The following is a 22,587-nucleotide window of genomic DNA, read 5'->3' on the forward strand; positions in this document are numbered from 1 at the left end:
TTTAGTGAGCTGGCTGGGCCCTGGGCATACTCACACACAGAGCTGCCTCTGATGCCGGGTGAAAGATTCCTGGCTAATATTCTCCGCTGTTTGTGTGTTCATATCTAAGGGCATTCTCTAAAGACCACTTCTCCCTCTACTGTAAGAACTTTATCTAAGATATTTCTGGCAGGGTTAAACTAAGCTGCTAAAACCAGAGGCCGCCTCATGCGTCTTCTCAGCTGCTCCTGCCAGTTATACCCCAGCGTGTTACTGCTTACTACATCCTCATTTATAGGAAGGACAAACCATTGTGCCAACCCAATCCCAGAATATGTGACACCGAATCCTGCAAAGATCGTGAACAGTAGCTATAGAATTGTAAGATATGCCGCCATATTAATAGACATGACATGATAAGACCAGGTATGTCCTCCTGTGGACAGCTCAGAGGGAGGCAGGAGGGGTCACAGTGTAGAAGGAAACAGGGGACCCCAAAGTGGTCATGTAGTCCTGGCCTAACAATGTCTACTTCAGCTCTAAAGCCTCCAGAATGAAGATTATCTACAGACTGTAATATATATATATTGTATACTATACATAATACCCAGCGGGGGAGACATCATAAGAAGGACCAAACTGCTCCATTTGTGAATAAGGCATAGGTTTCCAATATCTATCTATCTATCTTTCTGTTAATCTATAATTTTATCTAGTCTCTAACCATCCCTTTGTTTATGTATCTATCTTCTTTCTATCTATCTAGACCCAGAATAAGCAGCAATATGGAGAGTCCCAGCCTTAGTCACAGGCTTTAATTGATTATCTATCTCCATCCTTCTGTCTGTACATTTATCTAACCATCTATTAGCTTAAGATTAATTATCTATCTATCTATTTATCTATCTATTTCCATCTTTATGTCAGTCTATCTATCTCATATCTATCTATCTATCTATCTATCTATTTAATATCTATCTATCTATCCAATATCTATCGATCTATTCATTATCTCCATGCCATTGTCAATGTATCTATCCTATCTCTCTCTCTAATCTATCTATCTATCTATCTATTTATCTATCTATTTATCTATCTATTTCCATCTTTATGTCAGTGTATCTATCTAATCTAGCCAATATCTCTCTATCTATCTATCTATTTTATACCTATCTATCTCATATTTATCTATCTCTATGTATCTAATCTATCTCATATTTATCTATCTCTCATATCTATCAATCATCTTTCTATCTATCTATCTTTCTATCTATCTATCTTTCTGTCTATCTCATATCTATATATCTATCTATCTATCTTATATCTATCTATCTCATATCTATCTATCTCATATCTATCTATCTGTCTCATATCTATCTATCTATTTCATATCTATCTATCTAGCTATCTCTATCTATCTATCTCTATCTATCTATCTAATCTATCTATCTCATATCTATCTATCTCATATCTATCTCTATTTATCTATCTATCTTATATCTATCTATCTATCTATCTATCTATCTATTTAATATCTATCTATCTATCCAATATCTATCGATCTATTCATTATCTCCATGCCATTGTCAATGTATCTATCCTATCTCTCTCTAATCTATCTATCTATCTATCTATCTATCTATTTATCTATCTATTTATCTATCTATTTCCATCTTTATGTCAGTGTATCTATCTAATCTAGCCAATATCTCTCTATCTATCTATCTATTTTATACCTATCTATCTCATATTTATCTATCTCTATGTATCTAATCTATCTCATATTTATCTATCTCTCATATCTATCAATCATCTTTCTATCTATCTATCTTTCTATCTATCTATCTTTCTGTCTATCTCATATCTATATATCTATCTATCTATCTTATATCTATCTATCTCATATCTATCTATCTCATATCTATCTATCTGTCTCATATCTATCTATCTATTTCATATCTATCTATCTAGCTATCTCTATCTATCTATCTCTATCTATCTATCTAATCTATCTATCTCATATCTATCTATCTCATATCTATCTCTATTTATCTATCTATCTTCTATCTATCTATCTATCTATCTATCTATCTATCTCATATCTATCTATCTCATATCTATCTATCTATCTATCTCATATCTATCTGTCTCATATCTATCTATCTCATATCTATCTATCTCATATCTATCTATCTATCTATCTATCTATCTCATATCTATCTATCTATCTATCTCATATCTATCTAGCTCATATCTATCTATCTATCTATCTAATCCCAAACAGAACAGCACAACTACAAATTTAAAAATGTAGAAAAATAAATGAAGAGATGCTCGCAGAGGTCAGAGTCTAGGTCAAGGACTCCTTCAGTATATAACATCCAATGATTCCACAGCACACAGGAGTTTTTCCAAAAAAAGAGAAGGTGATTTATTCCATTCCCAGTGTTACAAAATAGGTGCTACGTTTCAGCAGCCTCTCGCCGCCATTTTCAAGCATGTTCAAGTGACTTATGGGGAGGGTATATATAGCCCCTCCCATTATTCAGTGTCATTACATAATTGTACATAATTATACATAATTTTACATAATAAAGTGCATATAAGGTATCATTTTCAAGTAAACACATTATAATGTGTTTACTTGAAAATGATACCTTATATGCACTTTATTATGTAAAATTATGTATAATTATGTACAATTATGTAATGACACTGAATAATGGGAGGGGCTATATATACCCTCCCCATAAGTCACTTGAACATGCTTGAAAATGGCGGCGAGAGGCTGCTGAAACGTAGCACCTATTTTGTAACACTGGGAATGGAATAAATCACCTTCTCTTTTTTTGGAAAAACTCCTGTGTGCTGTGGAATCATTGGATGTTATCTATCTATCTCATATCTATATATCTATCAATCTATCTATCTCATCTATCTATCTTATATCTATCTATCTATCTCATATCTATCTATCTATCTATCTCATATCTATCTATCTATCTATCTCATATCTATCTATCTATCTATCTATCTATCTCATATCTATCTATCTATCTATCTATCTATCTATCTATCTATCTCTGTAATTACAGTACACTCCCTATAGTCACTGAGCGGAATCGTGCAGTGATCTCATAATGCTCTCAGTGCTGCAGGTACCGATCATTGTGACGTCAGGCGGTGACATGATGTGACGTCAGCAGCAGTAGTATTATCCTGTGAGGCGGTGTCTCAGTGTCGTCCTCGTCCACCTGCTTGTCCCGCCCGCCTGTGTGTGGTAACAGGGGGGGCTTGTCCAGTGCTCCGCCCGCTCTCAGCCTGTACTGTGCCGCCTGGGTGACAGACAGCAGCGGGCAGGGGCTGCACTCCTCCTAGTGACCTTGTCCGGGGCTCAGCTGGTGCACACTGGCAGGAGGGGGGTCCCCGCAGCGCTTCACCCACCACAGCTCCTCCGCAGACACTATGCCCGCAGCATGGGCAGCGCTCCTCACCCTGTGCCAGCTGATGTCTGGGGGCAGGGGCTTTAACCTGGATGTCACACACACACTCGCCAAGGATGGGGACGGGGGCAGCTTATTTGGATTCTCTGTAGCCCTGCACAAGCAGCTGAGACCGGAGCCCATCAACTGGTGAGTGCCCTGTGCCCACTAATAGGTGGCATGGAATCCTATTACATGACATACTGGGTATGATTGTCAATGGGGATTCGCTCTGTAGGATTTATTTTATACCCTGTTTAGATTCATTATGAGAATACTGGGATGATTTGGGGTCTTCTCCTATGACACCATGTACACACAGACAGATACATTTCCAATGTGGTGCATCCAACCCTATGCCCCAGTGTCGTCCCCCCCCCCAACAAGGTTTCCTCAAGCTGTTGTAAAACTACAACTCTCAGCATGCCTGGCCAGCCTCTTGCCATGCTGGGAGTTGTAGTTTTGCAGTGGCGGCACACTGGGAAACACTGGTATGCCAAATTACTTAGAAATGATAGGCATAGCCATTGCCTGCCATGTGGGGTATGTGTATATATATATATATACATATATATATATATATATATATATATATATATATATATAGAATATTTATCTATTCATTCATTTTGCTTATTAATTTATTATTTTTTATTTATTTATTATTATTTTACTTATTTATGTATTTACTGTATTTATTTAAAAATAATATTTATGTATTTATTTACACATAATAGGGTAGGACATATAGAAAATTTAGATTGGCACTTCTCAGGATTCCTACATTGAATACAATATACCGGTGGTCGGCAAAGTGTGGACCTCCAGATGTTGCAGAACTACAACTCCCAGCATGCCTGGACAGCCTTTGCTGGGAGTCAAAGTTTTCCAACAGCTGGAGGCACCTGGGTTGAGAAACGTTGCAATATGGGGCCATTAACACATAAATGAAAGGTACAGTCATTGCCCTGTGCGGTGCCAGCCTTGCCAGCCATAGAGCCCTCCACATGAGCTGCAGCATCATCCTGGTAAGAAATTCCCATTCTCAGCTGACACAGTTGCCTTTAGCTGTATTATTTCCCCTTTCCCTGCAGGTCATTCATCCGTGTCAGTAATGTGTATTGGACTTTGTTAATTTATTTATTTATTTTGTTATGTATGTATGTATTTATTTTGCTTATTTACTAATGCCACTTATTTATTTATTTTGTGTATTTATGTTTAGCCTTATATTAATTATTTATTTTGTTTGTGCTTATTTAATTATGCCACTTATTATTTATTTAGTATTTAATGAATTGATTTATTTTTATTTATTTATTTATTTATTTATTTACTTATTGATTTATTTACTGTATTTATTTGTAGCTTTGGATCTTAAAAGTCCAGCATGTGATGTTCTCACCATTATACATGATAGCGAGTAAGACATATAGAAGATTTATAGCTGCGCCTCTCAGGATTCCTTCATTGAATACAATATACCAGTGGCCTCTGGGTGTATAAAGAAGCCATGCGTATCATGGTGGGTGCATAGGCAAGTGTGAGAATACATCCTTATGGTGGTCGACAGGTGTCACCTAAAATGCTACATATCATGGTGTTCATCATCCTTTTAGAATTTTGTTGAATTATACATAAAGCTTTACTGCTGACTGCAAATGTCACGTGGGCACTTGTAGTCCTGGTTGCCAACTGTCCGTACATTCCTGGACATTCTGCGGAAATTGGGGACTTTAAAGGGGTTATCCAGGAAAAAACTTTTTCTAATATATCAACTGGCTCCAGAAAGTTAAACAGATTTGTAAATTACTTCTATTAAAAAAATCTTAATCCTTTCAGTACTTATGAGCTTCTGAAGTTAATGTTGTTCTTTTCTTTCTAAGTCCTCTCTGATGACACGTGTCTCGGGAACCGCCCAGTTTAGAAGCAAATCCCCATAGCAAACCGCTTCTAAACTGGGCGGGTCCCGAGACAGGTGTCATCAGAGAGCACTTAGACAGAAAAAAACAACCTTAACTTCAGAAGCTCATAAGTACTGAAAGGATTAAGATTTTTTTTTTTTAATAGAAGTAATTTACCAATCTGTTTAACTTTCTGGAGCCAGTTGATCTATAAAAAAAAAAAAGTTTTTTTTCCTGGATAACCCCCTTTAAAGAAATTTTGATGTGTCCATGCTTTTTTAAAATTCTTGTACAGGTTACTATTGTTCAAGCAGTAAATGTAATTTTCAGCTCAACCACAGCGGCCCCGGAGTGCTCGGACTATGTGATGGGCAGCACCACTTCATACAGGAACAAAGATTTGGAATTTCCAGCGCAATTGGTTGTGCAAAAATGCAATTCTTTATTGTTAAAAAGCCATAACAGGAGTCAAAAGTAACGCGTTTCAGGTGCTAACGCACCTGAAACGCGTTACTTTTGACTCCTGTTATGGCTTTTTAACAATCAAGAATTCCATTTTTTGCACGACCGTTTGCGCTGGACATTCCAAATCTTTGTTCCAGGTTACTATTATTGTAACTATAATCATTTTAGAGATCACACTCAGTGTTCTGTGCAGAAGCATATATGACTTATAATATTTGAGATACATCATGCTTTTCCATTGTGTCCGTCTGTCTATGATTTTAGGGTACGTTGTCCAGAAAAAGTAAAAGGAAAAATCAGGTTGAACACGCTGTTTACAGTATGTATAGTGAGCGCAGTTTAATCCAAACGGAATACTTGATTATTAGAGCTAGTTCACACTGAGGAAATTCAGACGGATCTGCAAGAAATTTGACACTCTTGATTTTAATAGGATTTCAGCGAATCTGTTCACACAGCATGGGAATTTTTGCCACGGATTTGACTTCCTCTGGAAGAATTGACATGTCTATTCTTCTACTGGTAAAATCCCATAAAGTTGATGGGACTTTGTATTTCTGTGCCAATTTCCATACCAAATAGGATCCAATTCTTTTTCTGCTTCATTTTAGCATGGAGCAGAAAAAAGTATTTCCGCTCCATAATATCAGCATGGAAATTTTCCTTGCCATTTTCTCAGTGTGAACATACCCTTAGAAAGATGTACTCAAGCTGTCTAAGCAGAGCAGCTCAACACTAAGTTCACTAACTTGAACAAAATCATGGAGGTCACTGCTTTCATCTCCTTATGTGTCTAGAAAATGCTATCTGGTTACCATCGTCCACACTATTGTGACCACAAATGTCAGTATCAGATGAGATTTTAAATGGGCGCTGTCTGAATTAAAAGCTTTTTATATGTTGTACATCTTGGCAAATAGGGCCGGCCCCACAATGGGTCCTGCGGCATCTTCACAGGGGCGGCAAATTGCCACCCCAAAAAGATTTTCCACCCCTTCGCGACCCATGGCGGACCTAGACCAAGAATCTGCAGTCAGCTATTAACCCTTCAGATCGCCGCTGTCAAAGCTGACAGCGAGGTCTAAAGGGACCTTTAAATGCTCCCAGGTGGTCTAGTGGGGTGGATCGCCCCCGAACCTTCCCCCTCCGCGCAATATGATCAGGGGAGGGAGGTGGCGATCCACTGTAGGGGCAGCCAGAGGGCTTACCTCTCCTTCCTTTAGGTCCATGGCTCTTCATTTGATGCACCAGGCTCTACCAAATGATCGCAGAGCACACAGATCATTGGGGTTCTATGGAACTGCATTGATCTGTATGAGGAATCTTATGATTCCTCTTAAAAGTCCCCTAGGGGGCCAATAAAGTGTAAAAATAAAATAAAATAAAAAATTAAGTTTAATAAAGTTTTAAAAAACACACATTAACCCCTTCCATATTAAAAGTTCAAATCACCCACCTCTCCCATTTTTTAAATAGAAAACATGTAAACATAATAAAAATAAACATATTAGGTATCGCCGCGTGGATAATTGTCCAAACTATTAAAATGCAACATTATTAATCCTGTAAGATAAATGGCGTAAAAGTAAGAAAATACAAAACCTCAGAATTAGAGGGGGGGGGGGGCAGCATTTCATTCCTGGACCTAGGCAGGAAAAATGTCTTTGCCTGGCCCTGTTGGCAATACATTAACCTATCTAATATACCTTTCTATAGAAATCATGGCTTATGAAAAGGACCACCTGGGGTCCCAGTGTCATCTAAAACATAATCCTGTCTGGCTATATCATCATCTTTGTCCTAGCTGAAGCACAGACAGGGACACAGTCCAGGAAGTGATTGTAGGTCTAGCATTCCTCTGTGCTCACCCCTGTCCTATCAGACTGCAGCATGAAAACAGAAAGGTGGGAGTTACAGAGCAGGTTGCAGCGAGGGAGGATTCATGGTGAGTGAGGGCAGGCTCAATGCTTGCCCCTTCCTGAGCAGTAGATGTCAGAATGAGTGAGCTGCAGAATGGCAGGATTTTTTTTAGTCAAATACAGAAGCTAGACACATAAAAAGACATGTAAAGCATCTGCCTGACCTAGTGAGTAACAAATGGAAGCATTGTGTTTTTTATTTTTTTGTGATATGACAGGTACGCATAAAGATCCCAGGGCTGGAGTCAGCAAATTCATATTCAAAGCTTTTACTTTGTATGATGTTTTGCCATTAACAGGATTGGACGAATTGCCTTTACCTCTTTATCTGTTGAGTCTAAACAGACCATAGGAATTCACCCAGCATCAATGTGGAATGAATAACATAACCAAATCTCCCAGTGGAATGCATAACATGTCCATGGAAGGGAACGTAACTCCTGATATCAGAAGTCATGGAGATATCTATTTTACTTTTGCAAGACTTGACATATTACAATACCTTAAAGAGTATATTACTTGTACAGTCTTAAAGGACATCTGCAGCGTGATTAACACTTATCCCCTATCCGACCGCTGGGACCCCCTGTGATCTCCTGTACGGGGCCGCGGCTGTCCCATGCAGGGGGCGTGCCAGCCGCAGCATGACGTTGCAGACGGCACGCCTCCTCCATACATCTCTATGGGAGAGGCGGGGAGGCAGCGTTCGTGCCTCCTCGCCTACCCCATAGAACTGTATGGGGACAGGTAGGAGACGGGGCGTCACCGTCGACCTCTAGGTCGACGCTACGCGCCTTAGCGCTCACCATGAGCGCTAATGGCGGCGCCCCGTTAGGGAGATCTCCGGGGGTTCCAGGGGTCGGACCCCCCGCAATCAAACACTTATCCCCTATCCTGTGGATAGGGGATAAGTTTCATACCTCTGCAGTTGTCCTTTAATACTGGAGTGATATACAGTATACCTTTTATAGCTCTTGTTTTTAAATACTGTGGTTTGTATGGCTTATTTTGAGTTCAGTAGGAAAAAAATGTGTCCACTCATTATGTGGTAGGGAAGTAAGAGGCAAAGCCAATTCCATTTCCACATTGCTTGCCTTGGCATAAGGGCTCGTAACTATGCAGCCATTCACCTTGTTCTCCATTGTCCTGGACTGACCCGTTCATTGTCCAGGTGTCTTATCACATCGGCCCTGGCAGGGGTCAAGTCCTGGGAAAAAAAGTGCGGGAACTCACCCAAGATTTCCACTTAAAGGGGTACTCCTGCCCTGAGACATCTTATCCCCTATCCAAAGTATAGGGGATAAGATGTCTCACCGCGGGGGTCCCCCCGCAATCTTGTATTCGCCACCGACCTGTTTGAGCTGCACGCCGCGGTGCCAGCTCACAAACAGCCGGGTGGCGACCACGGGGCCGGAGTATCGTGACATCACTACACCGCCCCATGTGACGTCACCCCCCGCTATGCAAGTCTATGGGAGGGGGCGTGACGACCTGGGCTTCGGGTACACAGCTGTATAGTAAGTAGATCCTTGTGGTAAATATCTGTAATACACTTCTCATAGAATTCTGTAGGTACATATTGGACATTAAATTTTAACAGGTGGCATTCAGATTTTTTTAAAAGTGTGCCTAACATTTTTACATAATATAGATAAGTTTTACATAATTAAAATGAGTAAATACCAGCGCTTATAAGGATAATACAAATATCTTTATTGAGAGGTAGGTAAAACATATATAACATTTTTTATGTCTCAGTGACCAATGTTGGAGAAGGAATTCGAGTCAACTGTACAACTGTAATAAAAGATTATGTAAAAATGTATTAAAGTTAGGCTAAATTAGGTGGAGGTATGTAGATATAGAAAAGTATTATTTTAAAATATTTAATTTTGCTCTGTACACTGAGGACAAGCAGGGCTCTGTGCAGTAAGGACAAGCGGGGCTATGTGTACTGAGAACAAGCTGGGCTCTGTACACTGAGGACAAGCAGGGCTCTGTGCACTGAGGACAAGCAGGGATCTGTACACTGAGGACAAGCAGGGCTCTGTACACTGAGGACAAGCAGGGCTCTGTACACTGAGGACAAGCAGGGCTCTGTGTACTGAGGACAAGCAGGGCTCTGTACACTGAGGACAAGCAGGGCTCTGTACACTGAGGACAAGCAGGGCTCTGTACACTGATAACAAGCGAGTCTCTGTGCACTGAGGACAAGCAGGGCTCTGTACACGGAGGACAAACAGGGCTCTGTACACTGAGGACAAGCGGGGCTCTGTACACTGAGGACAAGTGGGGCTCTGTACACTGAGGACAAGCGGAGCTCTGTACACTGAGGACAAGCGGGGCTCTGTGCACTGAGGACAAGCAGGGCTCTGTACACTGAGGACAAGCAGGGCTCTGTGCACTGATGACAAGCAGGGCTCTGTACACTGAGGACAAGCAGGGATCTGTACACTGAGGACAAGCAGGACTCTGTACACTGAGGACAAGCGGGGCTCTGTACACTGAGGACAAGCAGGGTTCCTTACACTGAGGACAAGCAGGTCTCCGTACACTGAGGACAAGCAGGGCTCCGTACACTGAGGATAAGCAGGGCTCCGTACACTGAGGACAAGCAGGGCTCTGTACACTGAGAACAAGCGGGGCTCTGTGCACTGAGGACAAGCAGGGCTCTGTGCACTGAGGACAAGCAGGGCTCTGTACATTGAGGACAAGCAGGGCTCTGTACACTGAGGACAAGCAGGGCTCTATACACTGAGGACAAGCAGGGCTCTTTGCACAGAGGACAAGCAGGGCTCTGTACACTGAGGACAAGCAGGGCTCTGTACACTGAGGACAAGCAGGGCTCTATACACTGAGGACAAGCAGAGCTCTGTACACTGAGGACAAGCAGGGCTCTGTGCACTGAGGACAAGCAGGGCTCTGAGGACAAGCAGGACTCTGTACACTTAGGACAAGCAGGGCTCTGTACAATAAGGACAAGCAGGGCTCTGTGCACTGAGGACAAGCAGGGGTCTGTGCAGTGAGGCTCTATGACACGCTCCTGGCTCACACAGCAGGCTGATTGACAAGCCAGGAACCTGCACATAGCCCTGCTTGTCCTGCCTTCACTTCCTGTATTCTGAGACTCAAAGGCAATAGCTGCAGGGACAAAAAAATTTCACTCAATTTTTTTAACCAATGTATATTACAAATATACAAATAACGTTATTAGCCACACTATATAAAAAGTTTTTGCAAACGACAGGTACACTTTAAATGCATGCCACACTATGGTATCATCCAGTGGTGGGGTCTTTGTATACTGGGAGGAAGAGACTGTTAGAAAAAGGGACAATAGTTATTTCGCATTGTGCTAGTTACATTTCCTGCCAAAATGACCCCAATGTAGATGAAGGGAACTGATTTCCAGTTTTTCATTTGCCGCATGTGAATATGATGGACAGTTTAAAGACTGTGGTTGTTTTTGTAGTGATCCGATCTAATCTGAATAATCTAGATTTTCTTTGCAGTTTGTTCTTTTGGAGCTTTTCTCACATCTGTGCTTTTTTTTTTTTTTTTTTTGGACGATACCCATACAAGTAAAACACAATAGGGGAGATTGATCAAAATTTTTGTAGAAGATAAATTGACCAGTTGCCCATAGAAACCAGTCAGATTGCTTCCTTAATTTTTCAGAGGCCTTTTAAAGAATAAAAAAGAATATAAGAAGCAATCTGATTGGTTGTTATGGGCAACTGCTCCACTTTTCCTCTGCACAGGTTTTGATAAATCTCCTCCATTATTCTTCCATGTGACCTAAATTGTTAAAGGGGTACTCCCGTGAAGAACTTTTTTTTAATTAAATCAACTGGTGCCAGAAAGTTAAACAGATTTGTAAATTACTTCTATTAAAACATCTTAATCCTTCCAGTACTTTTTAGGGGCTGTATACTACAGAAGTAATGCCTTACTTTTTAGATTTCTCTGATGTCATGACCACAGTGCTCTCTGCTGACCTCTGCTGTCCATTTTAGGAACTGTCCTGAGCAGCATATGTTTTCTATGGGGATTTTCTCCTGCTCTGGACAGTTCCTAAAATGGTCAGCAGAGAGCACTGTGGTCATGACATCAGTAAAATCTAAAAAGTAAAGCATTTCCTCTGTAGAATACAGCCCCTAAAAAGTACTGGAAGGATTAAGATTTTTTAATAGAAGTAATTTACAAATCTGTTTAACTTTCTGGCACCAGTTGGCCAGTTTTCCATGGGAGTACCCCTTTAAGAGGTGAACCTTGTACACTGGATCAAAATGTTTTATATTAATATATCATTAAAACCAGTGGTTTCGAAACTGGGGCCTTCCAGCTGTTGCAAAACTACAACTCCCAGCATGCCCGGACAGCCGTTGGCTGTCCGGGCATGCTGGGAGATGTAGTTTCACAACATCTGGAAGGTCAGTTTGGAAACCACTGATTTAATCTCTGGTTTTCTAACATATACATGGATGACTACTTCCCGTTTTGCATTCATTTGCAAGCAGCAGTTTGAGAAGCGTTTTGCTATGAAAATAAACGTCTTTCTCGGACTTCTTTTGTCGGAATAAGACCTGGCAGAAAGTATGTGTGAAGGCGGATGGGCACGGGGCTGAGTCAATCACTCCACCCTTGGATTTTTTTACTTTTTCCAGATTCATTCACACACTGAATAGTTTATTGGTCTCCTGGTTTAGTGCCATACATGAGTGCGTAAGGAATATATGTAAAATGAATTATCTTAAGAACTGTTACATTTCTGATGTGTTCGAGTATAATCTTTATTTTTGACTTTTCTCTTCTTAGGATATATAAATCTGATGTGTATTTGAGTACATTGAAAATAGCAGATATGTCCTGAATGGCCATAGAAATCAATGGGGTCTGCTACTCCCGTAATTAAAAAAAAAAACTTTTTATTTCTGCTACTCCCGTTAAAGGGGTACTCCTTTTTTTTTTTTCTAGATCAACTGGTGAAACTGGTGACAGAAAGTTAAACAGATTTGTAAATTACTTCTATTAAAAAATCTTAATCCTTCCAGTACTTTTTAGGGGCTGTATACTACAGAGGAAATGCTTTTCTTTTTGGATTTCTCTTATGTCACAACCACGGTGCTCTCTGCTGACCTCTGCTGTCCATTTTTAGGAACTGTCCAGAGCAGGAGAAAATCCCCATAGCAAACATATGCTGCTCTGGACAGTTTCTAAAATGGACAGCAGAGGTCAGCAGAGAGCACTGTGGTTATGACATCAGAGAAATCCAAAAAGAAAAAAAATTCCTTTGTAGTATACAGCCCCTAAAAGTACTGGAAGGATTAAGATTTTTTTAATAGAAGTAATTTACAAATCTAAAAATATATAATAATCAGCGCTAAAAAAAATCTGTTTGAAAATTATGAATGGCAGTATAAAAATATGTAAATATTATTTAATAAATAAATAAATAAACGGCACAATCTATGAATGTAAAAGAAAACCTGTATGATTAAGGTCCAGTCTTAGGACCGAAACGCGTCACCCTGTCATGTTCTCCTGGTCTTTGTAGCTTTTATTGGAATAAACATCCTGCTTTCTGATACTCGCGCTGGACACCTTGCCTTTGTTCGTTGTTTCCAGTCGGTGCTGCCCACGCCGGTCCTGGCGCGACGGGCTGAGGGAGTGAGCTGGACTACAGACACTTTTGCTAAAAGAAAACCTGTATTTATTGTTCACAGGATAATATCTAGAGGTGCCAGAGTAATGATGGTGGAAATCATCAAAGTGCAATGTGCTGTAATTCTGGATGAGTATGTTCATTGATTGGTAGGAGTCTACTATTGAAGTGCGATGTGCTGCAAGTACGGTGCAACGTGCTGCAGACCGACCAAAAAGTGCAAGATTGCTGAGTTTTTCTCTGTAGAATGATTGCTCCGGCAGTGCACGCTAGCCACTTGATGTCCATGGAGAGGATCGCAGGAAGCAGGTTATTTGCTGTATGGTTGTTCGGGAGGGAACGGGAGTCAGCCCCGGCCGGCGGCGTCTCAACCGTTGTCTTTCCCTCTGGATTCCGGTAGATTCCGATAGGTTCGCGGTCTCTGCCAGTGACATCACTACAGATAGCAGAGGAGGACAAGTTCCGACCTGTTTCGGAAGTGTTCGACTTCCTTCGTCCCAGACGAAGGAAGTCGAACACTTCCGAAACGCGTCAACCTACCTACCAATCAGATTGTTTCTTTCATTTTGCAGAGGCCTTGTTAAAAATGAAAGAAGCTCTCTGATTGGTTGCTATGGGCAACTGGGCAAATTTTCCTCTGCACAGGTTTTGATAAATCTCCCCCGATTGCTTGCAAATAGGTTGACAAATGTGTGGAGAACAAGTTGCAACAATATTCACCAACACATCGCTAAAAGGCCTTAAAAAGACACAAATTTCTTTTGGCAAATGTGAGCCGGAGACTATGTTCACACACCAGAATTTCTGCATGGAATTCCGCATGAAAATTCTGCACAATTTATAGCCAATGGGATTCCGCTGTGCTGTCCCATTCACACAGCAGAATTTCTGCTGCAGTATTTCCACTGCAGGAATTCCATTAAAGTAAATGGGCAATTCATTTCTGCAGAATTTACTACAGAATTCCGTGCAGAAATTCTGCCGTGTGAACATAGCCTGAGCGTTAAGCTATGCTCATACGGCAGAATTCCGCTGGAATATTAGTGGTAGTAATCTGCATTCTTTTCCCCGTAAGTGACTTTGACACTTATTTCTGCAGTAGACTTTTACTGCCGCTGCGGTAAAAAAAAAATCCGCCAGGAAAACAGCCACCATGCTTTTATAGAACATAAGTACATTTGAAAGGTCATGCTGCGGGGATATCCTGCCTCGGCCAACGATCGGCTGAGAGGCAATGTAACATATTGAGATCAAATTTGTCACATTGCAGCTCAGCCAATCACTGGCCGGGGCGGGACATCTCTGAAGTCAGTGATTGGTTGAGCTGCAGTGTTACGTATAGACCACAAAGAACCAGGAAGAGGAGCGCGGCGGCACAACGGAGGCATCGGGGGAGCTACGGAAGGTAAGTAGATGTACATTTTTTAATAACGGCAATATGGGAATGTTGCTGGAAAAAATATATATATATCCCGGAGTACCACTTTATGAATCCTGAAGCCATTTTTTGTTTTGTAGGTAAAAGGTGAATTACAATAAATAAAATCCAAACATTTACCTTGTATCAGTGTTTAGTTAAAACCATGCAAAGCCTCCTAGTGATGTTAAGAACATTGATTTGTTTTTCATCAATGCTTTTACAGCGATAATGGATCTTGATCCACTCTGCGTGCCTGATCTCTGCTGTGATGGATTGATTTCTCACCATCCCGGAACCAATTATCCTGAGTCAAGTACCGTATATGCTACAAAGTAACTACAGCTAACAAGTATATCAGTGTTTCCTAACCTGGGTGCCTCCAGCTGTTGCAAAACTACAACTCCCAGCATGCCCGGACAGCCGAAGGCTGTCCGGGCATGCTGGGAGTTGTAGTTTTGCAACAGCTGAAGGCACCCTGGTAGGGAAACACTGAAGTATATACTGAGTACAGAGCTTGGGGGATCATAATATCATGTCTAATATTGTACAGAGAGTCCTGATGATGATGAACAGGCTTTTCAGTAAATGAACCGAAGAGCCAAATTTAGTAAATGGTGTGGTGGTTTCCATTAATATTACTCATGGTGACATGAGCTAAACTGTATACGCTTGCTGACTACAGTATACTCTTTAGCTGAACAATATAAATATCACTAATGGAAATGGAACCCAGACTAGGCGGTGCACAGTTACTATGCCCGTAGTGGCGACACTGTCTTAAAGGGGTACGCCACTGGAAAACATTATTATTATTATTATTATTTTTTAAATCAACTGGTGCCAGAAAGTTAAACAGATTTGTAAATTACTTCTATTAAAAAATCTTAATCCTTTCAGTACTTAGAAGCTGCTGAAGTTGAGTTGTTCTTTTCTGTCTAAGTGCTCTCTGATGACACCTGTGTCGGGAACTGTCCAGGATAGAAGCAAATCCCCATAGCAAACCTCTTCTACTCTGTGCAGTTCCTGAGACAAGCAGTTATGTCAGCAGAGAGCACTGTTGCCAGACAGAAAACAACAACTCAACTTCAGCAGCTGATAATTATTGGAATTAAGATTTTTTTAATAGAAGTAATTTACAAATCTGTTTAACTTTCTGGAGCCAGTTGATATAAAAAATAAAGTTTTTTCCTGGAATACCCCTTTAATCCTTCCAGTACTTATCAACTGCTGTATGCTACAGAGGCAGTTGAGTTGTTCTTTTCTGTCTGACCACAGTGCTCTCTGCTGACACCTCCGTCCATGTCAGGAACTGTCCGGAGCAGGAGAGATTTGCTATGGGGATTTGCTACTACTCTGGACAGTTCCTGACATTGACAGAGGTGTCAGCAGGGAGGGAGCACTGTGGAAAGACAGAAAGGAAATTCAAAATTCAGCAGCTGATAAGTACCGGAAGGATTAAGATTTTTAAATAGAAGTAATTTACAAATGTATTTAACTTTCTGGCATATGTTGATTAAAAAAAAAATATATATATATATATATATTCCAGCAGAGTACCCCTTTAAAGTCACCCCCAGTTAGAGAATTATTTAGGTCTAAATGGTTTAAAGGCGCTAGAATTAAAGAAACATTACCGTACATTATACTCTATCCCACAGTCATATATTTATGCTGAGCATACCGCTGGCCACTTCAATTTAGATCTATTTTCACAATAATAATATTTATTATTAATATTATTAATAATAATAATATTTATGTAACACCAATAGATTCTGGAGCACTGTACAATTTTGAGGTACAAATAAAGACAAGTATCAAACATTACAATATTACCCACTAAATATTTAAAGGAAATCTGCCATCAGTATCACCCGCACTAACCTGTCATACAGACTTGTAGTTCAGTTGATACTGATTGAAATACCAATTCATATTTCCCGCAGAGAGCTGTGATTGGCCAGATGGTTCCAGCCAATCACAGCTCTCTGCGGGAAACATGAAAATGTATATATATACGTCAGTGCAGGAGACCATAGAAGAGCGGCCGGCTGCATCTATACATTATACAGGAGGATCACAGCGGGTGTCAGGAGTGACATCTGCTGTGATCTGTTCCTAACTACAAGTACTACTACTCCCAAAATGGAGCACACTCTGCTACATGCTGGGAGCTGTAGTACCTGCATTAATAGACAGATCGCAGCAGGTGTCAAAAGTTACACTCACTGTGATCTGTCTATTAATGCAGGTACTACAGCTCCCAGCATGGAGCAGAGTGTGCTCCATGTTGAGAGTAGTAGTACTTGCAGTTAAGGACACATCACAGCGGATGTCACTCCTGATATCCGCTGTGATCTTCCTATCTATTGCAGAGATGGAGCAGCTGTATACAGCGCTCGCATCTCTGCACTGTACTCTGGCCGGCCACTCACTCACTCAGAGAGTGGTGATTGGCTGCAACCATCCGGCCAATCCCCACTCTGGGCGGAAAATATGAATGAGTGATGTTCTATTCCCATCACTGGCTGGAGTACAGAGCAGAGATTTGAGCGCTGTATAGAGCCGCTCCGCATCTCTGCTATATTACGGACGATCGCATCGGGTGTCACGACTGACACCCGGAGAGATATGTCTATTAGTACAGGTACTACTACTCCCATCATGGAACAGTGTGTTCCATGCTGGGAGTAGTAGAACTACCTAAAAAAAAATTTAAAAGAGAGAAAAATAAGCTAAACACACACACACACACACACCTTATAATTTTTTATTTTTTATTTTGTTAAATAAATTTTTTACATCCCTACTGCATCCTTTTTTTTTTTTTTTTTTGGTATCCAACTAATTTTGTACAAAAAACGCTAAAGGGGCCAAAAAAGGCAAATTCTACACAAAGGTAAAAACACAAAAAAAAAACGCCAGAAAAAACGCCAAAACACAGTCGCAGTTTTTCTGGCGTTTTTAAGCCCAAAAAAAAACGCAGGACAAAACCCTCAGTGGAATTCTAGCTTTATAAAGATAAATAAACATGGGAAATGCGTTCAAAATTCTAAACACAAGCTCAAAGTAACTTAAAAATGTGTTAAATGTGCTGTTTTTTATTGCCTTTCTTTTGGTATTTATAATGTTGCAGGACACTGCATCCATCAACATGTACTGGATAACAATACCAGTGAACATTGACCTTTCTCCCACCTCGGATAATGCTCACGCTTCCTTGAGCAGCTGAGCTTCCTTGGGTGTTCCCTTTGATTCTTAAAACATCACGTGGGCAGCCTCGCCAACAAGTGTCCCAAGCATAAGAATAAAGTGTAATACAGTGATCCCTCAACTTACAATGGCCTCAACATACAATAGTTTCAACATACAATGGTCTTTTATGGACCATTGTAACTTGAAATCAGACTCAATATACAATGCTACGGACAGTCCAGATCTGTGAAATGTGTCACAACTGGAGGAACTGACCAATCAGAATCTGCATTTTACTGGTAAATCACCTCTATTACTGAAGTACAAGCACTGAATGGTAGCGCCCCCTACAGTACAGGGAGGAACTACAAGTTCTGTACTACTCCTTACCTGTGCCAGTGTTAGCTGCTCCTTTGGACACCAAGTAAGGGCGGCTACATTTAGGACATTGCGTGTACTGTACAGGACCCTAAAGAAGCTCCTGTCCTCTACATAAACCATTGTTTCCCAACCAGGGTGCCTCCAGCTGTTGCAAAACTACAACTCCCAGCATGCCCAGACAGCCAACGGCTGTCCGGGCATGCTGGGAGTTGTAGTTTTGCAACAGCTGGAGGCACCCTGGTTGGGAAACATAGACAGTGATTACAGCTCCCAGCAGCTCTTTCTTACTTTTATATATAAGGATTTGTTTTATCTGTATTAGTTATCTACTTATTTTTCTTTAATCCTCACCTTTTATTTTTGGATGACATTTTGGTGGCTTCAGAACCAATTACCAGGTTTCCATAGAGTTATGGTCTCAACAAACAATGGATTCAACATACAATGGTCGTCCGGGAACCAATTAATATTGTAACTTGAGGGACCACTGTACTGTTCTCTTAAGGATATGTTGGGAGCATGTAAACAAAGAGTGTTTCTCTAATATTTTGAGGCAGGAATGTGCAGGTAGAAGGTGCAGGGCAGGGGTATAGGGCTGCCTGTGTGCATTCCTTTATAATAGACATAATAATATGGCAGATCTATGATATGGTTTGTGATTGGTTTGATCAGCAGCCATCTATGCCCTCCTCTATGCTGATGATAGGGGTTACTGTGATCTTTTATGAACTTGCTTGTCCCTGTCTTGCTCTGGGTGATCGTACAGTGAAGCATAAACACAGATCTAGGCATAAGGCTAGATTTTTACTTGTTTTTTTTGTTGTCAAAAACGCCAATAAAAACGCCCATTCTGCCGCATGGCGTTTTTTTTTTTTTTTTTGTGATAAAACACTGCGGCCAGATGTTAGCTGCAAGTCAATAGGGAACTGCAAAATGCAATATCCACTTGGAGTTTTTCAGTTTGGCATTTTTTTAATCCTTTTGGCGTTTTTCAGTTATTTTTGGCTCCTTGGCAGTTTTTCAAAAACGACCTCTTGTTGAGACTTTGGAGTTTTTTTTTAAGGAAAATCTTGGCATTTTGTGGGTTTTGATCTTTTTTTATAACAACATTTTAATTAATTTTTAAACAGGGATCAATTCATGTGGGCGGGCATTGAACGAAAAAGGTAGCCGACAATAAACTTTTTTTTAGAAAAGGGCCATTTAAATGTAAAAATACTGTAATATATTTGTTATAATAAATTTTGTTAAACTTTTTATTAGTAATGTATTTTAATAATGTGTTGAATAAAGTGTGTGTGTGTGTGTGTGTTTTTAACTTTTACACTTTGTATTCTTTATTTTTTACATTTTTAGGTAGTACTACTACTCCCAGCATGGAACACACTGTCCCATGATGGGAGTAGTAGTACATGTGCTAATTGACAGATCACCCCAGGTGTTGTGATTGGCAGGATGGTTCTAGCCAATCACAACTCTCTGTGGGAAATATGAATAGGTATATATACGTCAGTACAGGGGACCATAGAAGAGAGGTCGACCGGCCACCCACATCTATACATTATACAGGAGGATCACAGCAGGTGTCAGGAGTGACACCCGCTGTGATCTTTCCTTAAATGCAGGTACTACTGCTCCCAACATGGAGCATACTCTGCTCAGTGCTAGGAGCTGTAGTACCTACATTAATAGACAGATTGCAACAGGTGTCAGAAGTAACACCTGCTGCAATCTGTCTATTAGTTCAGGTACTACAACTCCCAGCATGGAGCAGAGTGCGCTCCATGTTGGGAGCAGTAGTACCTGCAGTAAGGGACAGATCGCAGCAAGTGTCACTCCTGACAACTGTTGCGACCCTCCTGATGTGAATTTCAGGACTCTGTCCTCAGGGCTACAGGACTACAGAGCCGGGAGAACAGCTGATGCTGAGCAGTAGATATTCGTCGTATATCTGCTGCCCAGCAAGAACTTACAATGAGCCGGCAATGTGTATACAGTATACACATTGCTGGCTTACTTAACCACTTGCTGAGCTGTGTGCTATGCACCAGTCCAGCAAGGAAAGAGTTAACTTACACTGCTGGACAGTGTAGGTTAACCCTTTGGGCGGTATACACCATATACAGCTATCTTTAGATAGCTGTATATAGTGTATACAGAAGAGAAGTCCTCGTGTATACAGAAGAGAAGTCCTCTTACCTCCCTCCAGTCCCAGCTGTGTCAGTGTAGCTCCGCCCCTGATGACATCATTAGGGGGGCGGAGCTTCAGACAGGAGCTAGGCTCGTAAGTCTGAGGCTCTGTTCACATTGTACGTTTTGTAAAATGTGAACAGACCCTTCTGGCAGTGTCTTCCCAGACAGGGATACTCCGGCTGTTGCTAAACTACAACTCCCGGCATGCCCAGACAGCCAAAGGGAGTTGTAGTTTTGCAACAATTGGAGGCTCCCTGTTTGGGAAGACATTGGAATATGAGCGCTCTCCGCTGGGGAGAGCGCCCATATTGCAATGCCTTCCCAAAAATGTCCTAACCAATTATATGTGTTTTTTTCTCCTTCTCCTTTCAGATCCGTGTATGCAGAGGATTACAGCTGATTCGGAGGACTACTGCGGATGAACTGGATTTTTAAAAAAAAATAAAATGGCTAACGAGGGGAGTATTTTCAGGCTTACTAGTGGAAGCCGTCTTGACGGAATCCATTACTAAGCCGGGGCTTAGCGTTAGCCCCAAAAACAGCTAGCACTAACCCCCAATTATTACCCCGCTACCCACCGCCACAGGGTTGCCAGGAAGAGCCAGTACCAAGATGCCCAGAGCATCAAAAATGGCGCTTCTGGGCCTAGACGGTAACAGGCTGGCATTATTTAGGCTGGGGAGGGCCAGTAACAATGGTCCTACCCCATCCTGGTAACGTCAGGCTGTTGCTGCTTGGTTGGTATCTGGCTGAGAATAAAAATATGGGGAACCCTATGCGTTTTTCTTTTTTAATGATATAAAACAAAATAAAAACGCATAGGGTTCCCCATATTTTTATTCTCAGTCACATACCAACCAAGCAGCAACAGCCTGACATTACCAGGGTGGGGTAGGACCATTGTTACTGGCCCTCCCCAGCCTAAATAACTCTAGCCTGTTACCGCTTAGGCCCAGGAGCACCATTTTTTACACTCTGGGCCTGTTGGTACCGGCTCTTCCCGGCACCCCTGTGGCGGTGGGTACCGGGGTAATAATTGAATTTTCAGGCTTAGTAGTGGAAGCCGTCAATAAGACAGCTTCCACTACTAAGCCTGAAAATTCAATTTAAGAAAAAAACACGACACATTGGAAAAATTATTTTATTTTAAAAAACACTCCCCCACAGCCCTCGTTAACCATTTTATTAAAATAAAAGAAATCCAGTTCATCCGCAGTAGTCCTAAGAATCCTCAGTAATCCTCTGCCTACATGGATCTAAAACGAGAAGAAAAAAGAAACACAAAAAAATGGGTTAGGACATTTTTTGCGCTCTCTGCTGGCGAGAGCACCCATAATGCAATGTCTTCCCAAACAGAGAGCCTACAATTGTTGCAAAACGACAACTCCCAGCATGCCCAGACAGCATTTGGCTGCCTGGGCATGCTGGGAGTTGTAGTTTAGCAACAGCTGGAGTCTCCCTGTCTGGGAAGACACTGGCAGAAGGGTCTGTTCACATTATACAAAACGTACAATAGGAACAGAGCCTCAGACTTACCAGCCTGGCTCATCTGTAGCCCCGCCTATAATTATGTCATCACTAGGGGCGGAGCTACACAGACCTGGCAAGGAAGGTAAGTGGACCTCGTCTTCTGTATGCACTATATACAGCTATCTATAGATAGCTGTATATACTGTATACCACCCAAAGGGGCTATAGGAGCAGGGAGTCCTGTCAGTATAGTGACAGGATTCCCGGCTCCTGTATAGTATACACGGGTACACTATGCACCCCAATATACTATATGGCCGGCGGAGGTGAGTAGTGATGCTGTACATCACTCCTCACCTCCTTACACTCTATGGACCAGGCACTCAGCATCCGACCCACAGATTGGCACCCTGAAGACAGTGAAAAAACTGTCACACAGGACAAGTTTCCACACATCAGGAAAAACGCCAGAAAAAACGTCAGAAAAACTGCCAAAACGCAGGAAAAAGCTGTG

The 22,587-nt window shown here is 41.3% G+C and overlaps 1 protein-coding gene across 5 annotated transcripts in view; it reads left to right on the forward strand.

Annotated features, from left to right (window-relative positions):
- The window catches only part of ITGA7 (integrin subunit alpha 7), a 258,860-nt gene that overhangs the window by 56,663 nt on the left and 179,610 nt on the right, over window positions 1-22,587 (forward strand). For 2 of the 5 annotated variants that reach the window (XM_056562183.1, XM_056562185.1), the window contains exon 1: window positions 3,183-3,611. The exons of 2 other annotated variants lie outside the window; for them this stretch is intronic. In XM_056562183.1, coding sequence (XP_056418158.1) covers window positions 3,445-3,611 — 167 coding nt within the window. In that variant the 5' untranslated portion in view covers window positions 3,183-3,444. Of the gene's footprint in view, window positions 1-3,181; window positions 3,612-22,587 lie in introns of those variants that run through there. One more of the 5 variants, XM_056562184.1, reaches the window with a different exon arrangement.

The sequence above is a fragment of the Hyla sarda genome, chromosome 2, assembly GCF_029499605.1.
Source record: "Hyla sarda isolate aHylSar1 chromosome 2, aHylSar1.hap1, whole genome shotgun sequence".
Lineage (NCBI taxonomy): Eukaryota > Metazoa > Chordata > Amphibia > Anura > Hylidae > Hyla > Hyla sarda.